The sequence below is a fragment of the Zea mays genome, chromosome 9 (assembly GCF_902167145.1).
Source record: "Zea mays cultivar B73 chromosome 9, Zm-B73-REFERENCE-NAM-5.0, whole genome shotgun sequence".
NCBI classification, from domain to species: Eukaryota; Viridiplantae; Streptophyta; class Magnoliopsida; order Poales; family Poaceae; genus Zea; species Zea mays.
This window is the reverse complement of record NC_050104.1, coordinates 151097631-151108923: the sequence shown is the minus strand read 5'-3', so window position 1 is coordinate 151108923 and position 11293 is coordinate 151097631. Positions and strand designations below refer to the sequence as shown.

The 11293-nt window shown below is 45.2% G+C and overlaps 1 protein-coding gene across 1 annotated transcript; it reads left to right on the top strand.

The window, feature by feature from the left end:
* The first annotated feature begins 211 nt into the window (after positions 1–211).
* Positions 212–4519, top strand: LOC100384380 (uncharacterized). The gene is made up of 9 exons (NM_001362354.1): positions 212–672; positions 764–1319; positions 1920–2002; positions 2158–2166; positions 2255–2343; positions 2449–2522; positions 2616–2666; positions 2775–2851; positions 3359–4519. The coding sequence occupies exons 1-9, from the start codon at positions 360–362 to the stop codon at positions 4060–4062; spliced, it is 1956 nt and encodes a 651-aa protein (NP_001349283.1). The 5' UTR covers positions 212–359; the 3' UTR covers positions 4063–4519.
* The last annotated feature ends 6774 nt before the right edge of the window (positions 4520–11293 follow it).

The window sequence follows — 11293 nt, the reverse complement described above, 5'->3', positions numbered from 1 at the left end:
TATAGATAACTTTTGTTATGTATCTAGATTTATATTATATCTAAATACTTAATAATAAATTTATGTATCTAGAAAACCTAAAGCCACTTAAATTTGGAATGGGACGAGTGCTAGGTATAGATTATAGATATTGGAAATTGCATAAGGTATCAAGGTGGTATTTATATCCACCAACTTGCTACGGCCCTCTCATTCGTCTTGCTCGGTTTCACCGCCGGGCCTTCTCATCTGTTCACTTGGTACTTGGTAGCTCTCCCATTTGTAGTGGCAGCACTGGACTAGTCGTGTTCAAGCGCACCACAAAAGGAGAGCGAGCTCGAGAGTAACAAGGGCTTGCGTGTGCATGGTTGATAGGGGAAATGGCTAATGGCAGCAACTGGCTAGGCTTCTCCCTCTCCCCGCATACGGCCATGGAGGTGCCCTCCGTTTCTGAACCCGCTTCTACCCATCACGCTCCACCTCCACCTTCTTCCAGTACCACGATCTCCTCTTCCAGTACCAACAACACCATCAGTTCCAACTTCCTCTTCTCACCGATGGCCTCTCCCTATCCTGGTTACTACTGTGTGGGCGGCGCGTATGGCGATGGCACCAGTGCTGCCGGCGTCTACTACTCCCACTTGCCTGCTATGCCCAACAAGTCCGACGACGGCACCCTCTGCAACATGGAAGGTCTTTGCTGCCCTTCTCTCTCTCTCTCTCTGTCTCAATCGTATTCTCTCCACCTCTAACGTTACGGTCTTGTTGTCTTGTCATGAAACAGGCATGGTGCCGTCGTCCCCACCGAAGCTAGAGGACTTCTTGGGTGGTGGCAATGGCGGTGGGCAAGAAACGGCCACCTACTACAGCCACCAGCAGCAGGGCCAGGAAGAGGGGGCAAGCAGGGATTACCGCCAGTACCACTACCAACACCAGCAGCTCGTCCCCTACAACTTCCAGCCCCTGACGGAAGCAGAGATGCTCCAAGAAGGCGCAGCGCCAATGGAGGAGGCGATGGCGGCGGCCAAGAACTTCCTCCTGGCGAGCTACGGCGCTTGCTACAGCAACGAGGAGACGCGCCCTCTGAGCCTGTCGATGATGAGCCCCGGGACTCAGCTGAGCAGCTGCGTGAGCGCGGCCCCGCAGCAGCAGCACCAGATGGCCGCTACTGTAGCCACCGCTGCCACTGCGGCCGCAGCCCTGGGGCGCAGTAATGGCGATGGTGAGCAGTGCGTTGGGCGGAAGAGGAGCACCGGGAAGGGAGGCCACAAGCAGACCGTGCACCGCAAGTCCATCGACACGTTTGGGCAGAGAACCTCCCGGTATAGGGGCGTCACCAGGTAATCTGCTTACCAAGATTTTTCGCTTTTCCTTGTGTCATATCTCTTTGCTGCGCCTTTTGTTTCGTCAGTAGGATTCGTACGGTGGCATTGCTTAGTGCCTCTTTAGCTCTGAGAGCTAAGGTATGCAATGTAAGCTTTGCAACACTCTTCAGTACACTATGACGTTGCCTCCTCTGCGGTATTGATCATATGGTATTTGCACATTTTCTGAGCTAGCTTGCGAAAGTCATTTTACTCCTCGTTCCTAATTTGCTAGTTTCTTCCAGCATTGATGTGGCTGCGATGTAGAGAAAGTAGACGCTCTGCTGTTCCTGTTATCCAGTTGGCCAGCTACTCATGCTTGACGCCAAATCTTTTTAATGCCTGATCTTAGTAGAATATATACTCCGGCCAGTTCGATTAAAGCGTGGGGGGTCCTCGGATCCTTTATGGTGCCCCTGCAGTTGTACCTATCAATGAGACAACTATTCTCTTGTTATGGAGGAAACAAGTTGCTCTGTCTGTTAGGGCCAAACAGTTCAGACTGTTTGAACCGCGACTGTTTTATACTGAATGATGGAGGGTTTTGTTTGTGTTGGATTGGATTCACTGGAGCAGGCACAGGTGGACTGGGAGATACGAAGCCCACCTCTGGGACAACAGCTGCAGGAAGGATGGGCAGACTAGAAAAGGCAGACAAGGTTGATAGCTAACAAAACCCCAAAAAAAATTGATGCAGCAAGTCTTTACCCATCATCTTATACCTCCTTTTGGTTTTGTTTTGTTTATATATTTTTGAAATGGTGATTCTGGGGTTTGCCATGACTGAATGTGATTGGCTGCATGCGCCACACAGTATATCTAGGTAAGAAGAATCATTTATTTGGTCAGTTTCAAGCTGCGTCTAGCAGATCCGTAAACAGGAAAGGTTGTTTATTTCATCTGGTCATTAGGTGGTTACGACACCGAAGACAAGGCCGCGAGGGCTTATGATCTGGCTGCTCTGAAATACTGGGGTCCAGCTACTCACGTCAATTTCCCCGTAAGTGCCATATGGAGATGGATGAGCTCCGATCCATTATAGAAAACTGTAGCTTTGATGTCCATTCATGTAATGTAATGGGATAGCACACTTCGTTGTTGGCAGGTAGAAAACTACCGAGATGAGCTCGAGGAGATGAAAGGCATGACAAGGCAAGAATTCGTTGCGCATCTGAGAAGGTCAGTGCTTCGAGTATGCGTTATATTATAACAACCTTGTTTCATCGACGTATTCCTGCGTTTCCTGAGGCTGTCGCCGATCATCATATATAGGAGAAGCAGCGGATTTTCTCGAGGTGCTTCCATCTACCGAGGGGTGACAAGGTTCGTCTGTGCAGGGATTGCGCCACCGCATCTCGCTTCCTTATTATTGTGCGGACAACTAACGTAAGTGAAGAGATCGTCTCAATGCACACGCTAACTGCATTGCAGGCACCACCAGCAAGGAAGATGGCAGTCTCGGATTGGAAGAGTCGCTGGAAACAAGGATCTATACCTCGGCACTTTCAGTAAGAAAAGATCGTTCCATTTGGCTGCAGAAGTAGCTTTTAGCGCTAATCCTTTGGCGGTGTCTGTTGTACTAATGTCGATTGTCTCGTCAAAGTACAATTGCTGTAGATGAAGGTATAGGATTGGGACATGGGCTTTTACTGCTAATGTCAAGTTTTATGCCAGGCTTTTGCGTTCGCTTTAATCCGCACACATTCCATGATCATTCTTTGCCTTTTGCGGATAGCAATGCTTTCCCTAAGGCTGTGAGCTCTGACCAAAGCAGCCTGTTGACTGTTTTGAAATATACCCCGTTGAACACTTGGACTAAAGATAGCAGCATTATATAGCATGACAAGGAAGTAATCTGGTCGAAAATTGTACTGTGCATCAGGAACTTATCTTGGTTTCGATCTCTAGTTTAGTTGGTAGTAAATGGTACTACTATATATTTTCTCATAGGTCACACTGACAGCTGAGTTTAATTTGTTCTTACACCACTGACTGAATATGCTGCATATATGCAGCAACTCAAGAAGAAGCAGCCGAGGCGTACGACATAGCGGCCATCAAGTTCCGCGGCCTGAACGCGGTGACGAACTTCGACATAGCAAGATACGACGTGGACAAGATCATGGAGAGCAGCACGCTGCTGGCCGTGGAGGAAGCGCGCAAGGTCAAGGCGGTCGAGGCAGCGAGCAGTGCTCCTATGACGCACACGCACAGCGGTGGCAAGGAGCAGCTCAACGCTACCACCGCCGAGGAGACAAGCAGCGCGGGCTGGAGGATGGTACTCCATGGTTCTCCCCACCAGCTGGAAGCCGCGCGTTGCCCAGAAGCAGCTGATCTCCAGAGCGCAATCATGAACAACGACTCTCATCCTCGTCCATCCCTGCATGGCATCGCTGGACTCGACATCGAGTGCGCGGTGCATGATCACCACGACCACCTCGACGTTCCTGCTGGCAGCAGGACGACGGCTGCTGGGAGCATCAACTTCTCGAACTCGTCCTCGCAGGTGACAAGCCTGGGAAACTCCAGGGAGGGGAGCCCCGAGAGGCTGGGCTTGGCCATGATGTACGGCAAGCAGCCGAGCAGCGCTGTAAGCCTGGCGGCCACCATGAGCCCCTGGACGCCGGTGGCGGCGCAAACAGTGGCACACGTGCTGAAGCAGCAGCCGAACGTCGTCGTTTCTCATCGACCTGTCTTTGCCGCCTGGGCGGATGCCTAGCTACCCGAGGGAGTTGGAGCTTAGTAGCCGCTCGATCGATCTTGCTCGCCATTGCTGGTTTTTTTTTTGGTAGACTGGAGCAAGATTGGCAGCACCAGGTTAGGTCAACTAGCTGGAATAGCAAGGCTCGTTAGTTAGCACGATGGCTGGTGTAATGCTATGCATGCACTGCAGTAGAAGATAGGCCTTAATCAGTCTACAGCTTATGCACAATCTCAGTAGTGCTGCTGCTAGCTGGTGGTAGCTAGCGTTGTTTTGAGCCCCTTTTGGGTGACAGATTGGTTAGAATGTAGCATGGCTTCCTTTGAAGAACGTTGCATGAAACAAGGCCGTTGCGAGAGAGAGAGAAGGAAAAGGTTCACGAAATGAGATGGCTCGTCTTTGTTTGTACGGGCCATTCAGGTCTCGTCAGTGGGACCTGCCTTTGGCTATGCGCACAGATGAAGATCTTTTGACCGCTGCTGCTTCAGGGCCAGGTCCAATTTCCTCACCTCACGCTCTTTCTTGCTTTCTCTGCATGGCATCTGCCTTCATGATGGCAAAGAGTATCATAAAGCATCCCCCTTCCCATTCGAGGGGAGCTTTGCCGCAAGGCTATCCTATTCCTACCCACATTCCTGGCCCTAAAAAGAGGCCGAGAGACCGAGACACATTCCACTCGGATTCTTCCCACGTCACAACTCACAATCAACTTGGAGCTTTAAAGCTAGTTTGAGAGTCACAAAACCGAAGATGATTGGATGGGCTAAATTCCACTTCTTATTCAATTTTGAATAAAAAAAAGGAATTTAGCCCCTCCAATCCACTCCGGGTTTATAGCTCCCAAACTAGTCTTTAGGGTCTCTTCGGTATTGAAAGTTCCCTTTGGCTCAGTAACAGGATCTGGATGTCGCCTAGAGGGGGGTGAATAGGCGAATAAAATTATCACTTTAAAACTTAAATCTTACTCTACTCGAAGACAGGGTCGCAGTGGAGTGATGAACCCTTCGAGTAGGTTGCAGCGGAATTGAGATTCCTGTCTTAAGAATATTCTGCACTTCAAAGAAAGCTAGTACCACAGGTAAGCAGTGAAATGCAGAAGTGAGAACTGAATAAGACAGAGAGTCACCACATAACCCAAAGCAGAGCACGTGGACACAGGAATTTATCCCGACTTCCCGAGGTTCGGCCAAGCCTGAAATGCTTGCCTAGTCCTCGTTGGAGTTAGCCACACCTGGGCTTGGAGTCTATTTCAACTCCTTCCTCCGTTTGCTCAGATCTGTCAGTCAGACAGATAGAGCCTTCCACTATGTTGAGGTAGTTACAACAGAGCCACGGCTGCTTACAATCTTCTTGGCAGCACTCCAGCAGAGTAACGATATGCTCAAGACTATGCTCTAGCTCTTAGCAGCTCCTCTCCGCTCTCTAAAGGCTTATATCTTTGCCTTCTACACAAACTAGAGAGATACACACAAGAGGGAGAGTGAGAATTGATTAGAGTGATGTCTACACTTGTTGGCTGCACTTCTGCACATGCTTGAGGCGCCTAGGAGTCCCTTTTATAGGCACAAGGGGCCTAGGAGCCGTTGGAAGCAATCCAGGAAGGCAAATCTTGCCTTCAGTCGGGTGGCGCACCGGACAGTCCGGTGCACCACCGGACATTGTCCAGTGCCTGATTTTCTTCCATAACTGGCGCAGACGACCGTTGCAGTCTAGGAGCCGTTGGCGCACCGGACACTGTCCGGTGCACACCGGACACTGTCCGGTGCACACCGGACACTGTCCGGTGCACACCGGACAGTCCGGTGCCCCCATCTGACCGTTGGCTCGGCCACGCGTCACACGCGGATTGCGCGACCGACCGTTGGCCAGCCGTCCGTTGGCTCACCGGACACTGTCCGGTGCATCACCGGACAATCTGGTGATTTATAGCCGTACGCCGCCGACTTCTTCCGAGAGCGGCCTGTTCACCAGAGTTCAGCCTGGCGCACCGGACACTGTCCGGTGCACCACCGGACAGTCCGGTGTACCAAGCCGAGTTGAAGTTGGCTGCTCATAGCCAACACTTTTTCCTTTTCTTTTCTTTCTGTTTTCAGCACTTAGACAGATATGTTAGTACACAAAAACCAATGTACTAAGTCTAGAAACATACCTTCTCTTGGATTTCCACTTCTCTAGCATTTGACATGCTTAAGACAGATGTTGAACTCATAAATCATCAAGTCAGCTTAACTTGATTTACATTGACATTTCTGAGCTCCAACATCCTACAAAGATTACATAGAATGTCTCCAAACATAGAAACAACCCAAACTAAAGGTCAGAGTGCACTTAGCTCTTGTGGGTTGTTTCCAGCTCTGTTTTTGACATTTGTTCTCATTCTAGTGACCTTGATCTCATCCTTAGAGCTTGGTCTTGAGCCTTATGACTTACACCACATAACTATAGACATTTCCTCATTGGTTGTAAGTCACGTCCTTATGTAGTGATCCTTGATATGCCGTAGTTGTTCTCAACTCGATCACCCTTGACTTTGCAAGCCTTCTTCTTCACCCTTGGCTTTGGGTTCCTCAGCCTCTTTGACCTTCTCCCGTGCACTTGGTACCTCGAAGCTCTTCTTGCCTCCGTCCTTGGCTTGATCAGTTGTCTCCGAGCTACGCACCCGAGTCTCACTTTATGCAATGTCCATCTAACTTGTGATGCCTATTATTTATCCATCATCTAGTCCTTGGACCATCACACTTGTTCACTTGTGTTGAACCCTGTTAGTTTTGCATTAAGCACCTGTTCAACACTTAGTACACTTGTTAGTTCTTTAATTGAGTTGTCATCCAAACACCAAAACCACAAGAGAGCTTTCAATCTCCCCTTTTTGGTGATTGATGGCAACACAATTAAAGCTTACATAAGAGTGAAATTTAAAGCACAAATTTTGAGTTCTAAGATTGTAGAATGCTCCCTCTAAATATGTGCTTACATTAAGATCTTAGCCTTGGCCTTAAATGCCAAAATGCACATACTTAGGCTAAATCGAAGAATTGCTACACCTTAGCACCTGTGGATGCATTGTGTCAAGGATCAAACCATGATGCAAATAACACACAAATGCACAGAATCAGAGTTAAACACCATTCAATTGAGTGAATATTTCACAGGAATATCAACCTACCACTATTCACAATTAAGATACCAATTTAAAGCAATCTTAAAGCACCATTAACCCATTGACTACATGCACCATTACCCATATGAATATCTATTACAGAATGAACACAATAGATGTCAATTAATTCATAGCAGCGGAAGCACTAGTCCATATGATGCAACACATACATATAATACTGCAAGAAGCATAATTATCAATAACACAATAACACACTAACAATGCTCAAACTAACACACCACCCCTTAGGATAAGCTTTCCTCTCAGGTTGAGATAAGCTTTAATGCACAAATTCTCCCCCTTTGACATCAAACACCAAACACCATACTCAAGCAAGAACATAGGATGATGTCAAGGGACATCAAGGTGTTAAGGAGGAAAAAACACACTATCAAAACTCCCCCTTTCTTATTGAACGTATGCACTACCAACATTTTAGTAAGATACATATACGCAAAAAGATCAATACTTCCTTTGTACCTTTACCATGTTGTGATGTACTTCCCATCTTGAAAGTATTAATCTTTCGGAAGCTTCTCCACACTTGTGCCTGATCCTTTATCCTAACCTTTTCTTGTTACTAAGACACCAAGCTTAGAAGCAAGTTATAGTATTGTGGCACAAGATGAAGCTTCTATTCTAGTGATTACCAAAAGATGACAATTCACGGCTACCAATTGAAAGGTCATTTATTATCATAGCTCCATGATATTCAAGGATAAGCATCTAGTATCACCAAATATTATAGAGCATGAGCAATCTAAAAATATGCAATTACTTACGACTTAAGATACCAATTTCTTGACTTACAGAGGTACCCAAGTCCTGATTGCTTCATTTCTTGCTCATCTTCTCTTTTCCACCTTGAGACTATACAAGATCGCTCAAGAAACAATTAGACTCAAAAGACACAAGTTATGTGTGCTCCCCCTAAACTTGTGCATCAAGTATTTGAATAACTTGCACTTTGCACATTCTAGCTTTCTCAGAACTAGAGGGAATCACAACATATCTTGGTCAAGGCATACTCGCAATTTCATCACAAAGAGATACTAATTAAGTACTAAATGAAGGGTTGACTTAATACAACAATGCATGCCTCAAGGAATATAACATTTTACAAGCAACCTAGACATGCTTCATACTTGACAATCATTGCACCACATATACCAATTGAAAAACAACACGATCAAGCATATAAAGCGCAATGTCTAAGCACATCATAATTAAGAAGGTTCCTTAGGTACACCAAAAGCAACAACATTTTAAAGTAAGGAGCACCTAAGCCAAGATACTACCAATTCAGAGGCAAGACCATAACTGTGATCACAATCAATGGAACTTCAAGATATTCAATGAAATTGCATAGTTCCATTTTCCATACCTTTGCCTTTTCCTGAATTGCCATGAGAGCACCAGTTGTCACTAATTGAGAGCTCCTTTTGTTTATGCACCTTATAGCTCAAGAGGGTGCATTAGAGGCACAACATGGATTTTGTATTCACACAATACCAGACTAGAGTAATCATGTGAACATAAACTAAACAAAATGTCATATTTGCACATAGGTTAATTATTAAACCATATAGCATGACTCACAAAGGGATACAGGTTTATTCACGAACACAACAAGAGTTAATCATGGTGGATATCTCAAATGATAAGCTATCCATTAAATGATTCAAGAGACATCACCTCTAAAGCACACAATCATGATTAAGCAAGCATGGTTACGATCTTGGAAGTCATTAATCATTGATCAAGGGGTACTCAACACAGGCAATAAAAAAGCATAACTACTCCAAGGCTAGGTCGCACAACAATCAGACTAGTACTGATTATCAACAAAGTACTTAGGATACAAGGGTACCATCCTATGGAGAGCAAGTTGCAGAATCTCATCAAGGTCCTTTGCTTGATTCACCAATAATGATTAAGGACCTATTCACTTTATTTCACTTGAGATGAACATGGGATTAGTGTCTCACAATAATTCAACCTTGGGTCAATGAATAAACACCAAAACAATTAACAACTTAAGCATAGAGTTTGAGATAACCGTATTAAGCTCTCCCATGGTCTCCAGTCCATCTCAAGGCACCTGCATGGTCTAGTTAGCACAGTTTGGTACCCATCTCGGGATGGGTCCATATCAATCATCCAAAAAAGCCTTTGGTACCCAATAACATTTGTGCTAGTCCTAGGTGATCTCATGATTGATCTAGCACAAGAGTATGATTTGGTTCTCCTAAGCGAATAAGATTGAGACACATTTACTTGCTTAGGAACCTTACCTTTATTACATACCTTGGATAGATGACCCTGCTCACCACACTTGTAGCAGAAGCGTCGCTCAACCTGACATGACGCTTGCTGTTTGTCATTTTCCTTGGTGAGAGTCATCTTGGAGAATGCACATGCTTGATTCATCAATAGAGGACAAGAAGTGATTGTGTGGTTCTTGTCATTGCATCCGAAGCATCTCCTTATCCCTTCTCCCTTGTCGTTGTATGGACACGACGCAATGAGGTGTCCTGCCTTATTGCACTTAAAGCACCCCCTTTTCCCTTTTCTCTTTTTGTTCTTGGATGACATAGAGAAATGGTCAGTGCAAACAACATGATTAATTGAATCTTTACCTTTTTTCCAAGCTCATGTTGATTTCTTCATCTTTAGGAACATTCTTCTTATTGAGCTTAACACTTGCTGCAGTTTTTCCTTTCTCAAGCTTCTTCACCACGCGCCCGTGGATATCTTGAGAGAGTTGAGCAATGCGTCTTCTCCTTAGTTGTCTTTGCTTCTTGTTCCCACACAATTTCTTTTGTGACCCTGCAACTTTTTGCTCATTTAAACACTCGCTTCCTTTTGAGTGACAGGGGTTAGCACAAGGTGATAGATTATCCAAATGTGTACTTGTGCAGGAATGAAGTTCACATGAATTTAAGTTCGTAATTAAGACTTCATCAGCAACTTCAAGCATGATATGTCTATCCAAGAGATTATCATGATAACAAGACAATAAGTCATATTTTTTAGTTAGAGCAAGGTTATCATGACTTAACAATTCTACTTGACTCCTAAGCATAGAATTTTCAGTTTTAAGTTGAGCAGCATTAGATAATACATCATGATTATTTCTTTGCTCAATTAAAACAGATTCATACCGTTGGACCAAATTCCCATGAGAGTACTTTAGCTCCTCATGTTCTTTGGTCATCTTCTCCAGGCTGTCGTTGGTTTTGATGAGAGTCTCCTCTAGCCTGAGAAGCGTCTCACCTTGTTCCTTGTTCCTTCTCAACAGCTTAATCAAGAGCGCTTTGTCTTCTTTGTTGAGATGGATGTAGAAACGGCGAATCTCCTCTTCCACATCGTCGGTCTCATTTTCCTTGTCATTATTATCAGTGGAAGCAAAACAGGAAAATGTACCTTGTGATGATGTAGACTCCTCATCCTCATATTCTTCCTCATCATCGCTTTTGTCTCCACCATCATTGTTAGCAATAAGACATTTATTACTAGTGGAAGACAAACCTGTTGATGAGGTGGATTCATCGTTTGGTTGCCATCGTTCTTGTTCTTCTCCCTTGAACAAGTTAGTATCACCAGCAATAAAGGAAGCAGAGGAAGTGCATATGGACTTAAAAAATTTCAACTTAAGTTTAGTCCATAGATCATGAGCATCAACAAATAAATCACTATCACTACTCATGATGGCAAAATAAGCACATCTAGAAAGAGAATCAACTAAGATGTTGCAAGCATGGTGATTTAGAGATAGACATCTTAGTTCATCATTTGAAGGATTTTTACTAATATTAGAGGGAAAAATACTTCTACTAAAGATCTGTCTCAAATCAGGATCAACACTCATGAAAGCATTATAAATAGAGACAGACCAAGACTTGTAATTAGAGCCATCGCCTAAAAGAAGTTCTAAAGTTACCTCTTGTGACGACATCGTCATCTCCGGACGGCTAAGCCCACACTGGAGAGGCCTAGCTCTGATACCAATTGAAAGTTCCCTTTGGCTCGGGAACAGGATCTGGATGTCGCCTAGAGGGGGGGGGGGTGAATAGGCGAATAAAATTA

Coding starts and splice junctions, on each gene's coding strand:
- LOC100384380 (NM_001362354.1), top strand. CDS start 360: ATGGCTAATGGCAGCAACTGGCTAGGCTTCTCCCTCTCCCCGCATACG. Junction 1,320..1,919: donor CGGTATAGGGGCGTCACCAG/GTAATCTGCTTA, acceptor TCACTGGAGCAG/GCACAGGTGGACTGGGAGAT. Junction 2,344..2,448: donor CTACTCACGTCAATTTCCCC/GTAAGTGCCATA, acceptor CGTTGTTGGCAG/GTAGAAAACTACCGAGATGA.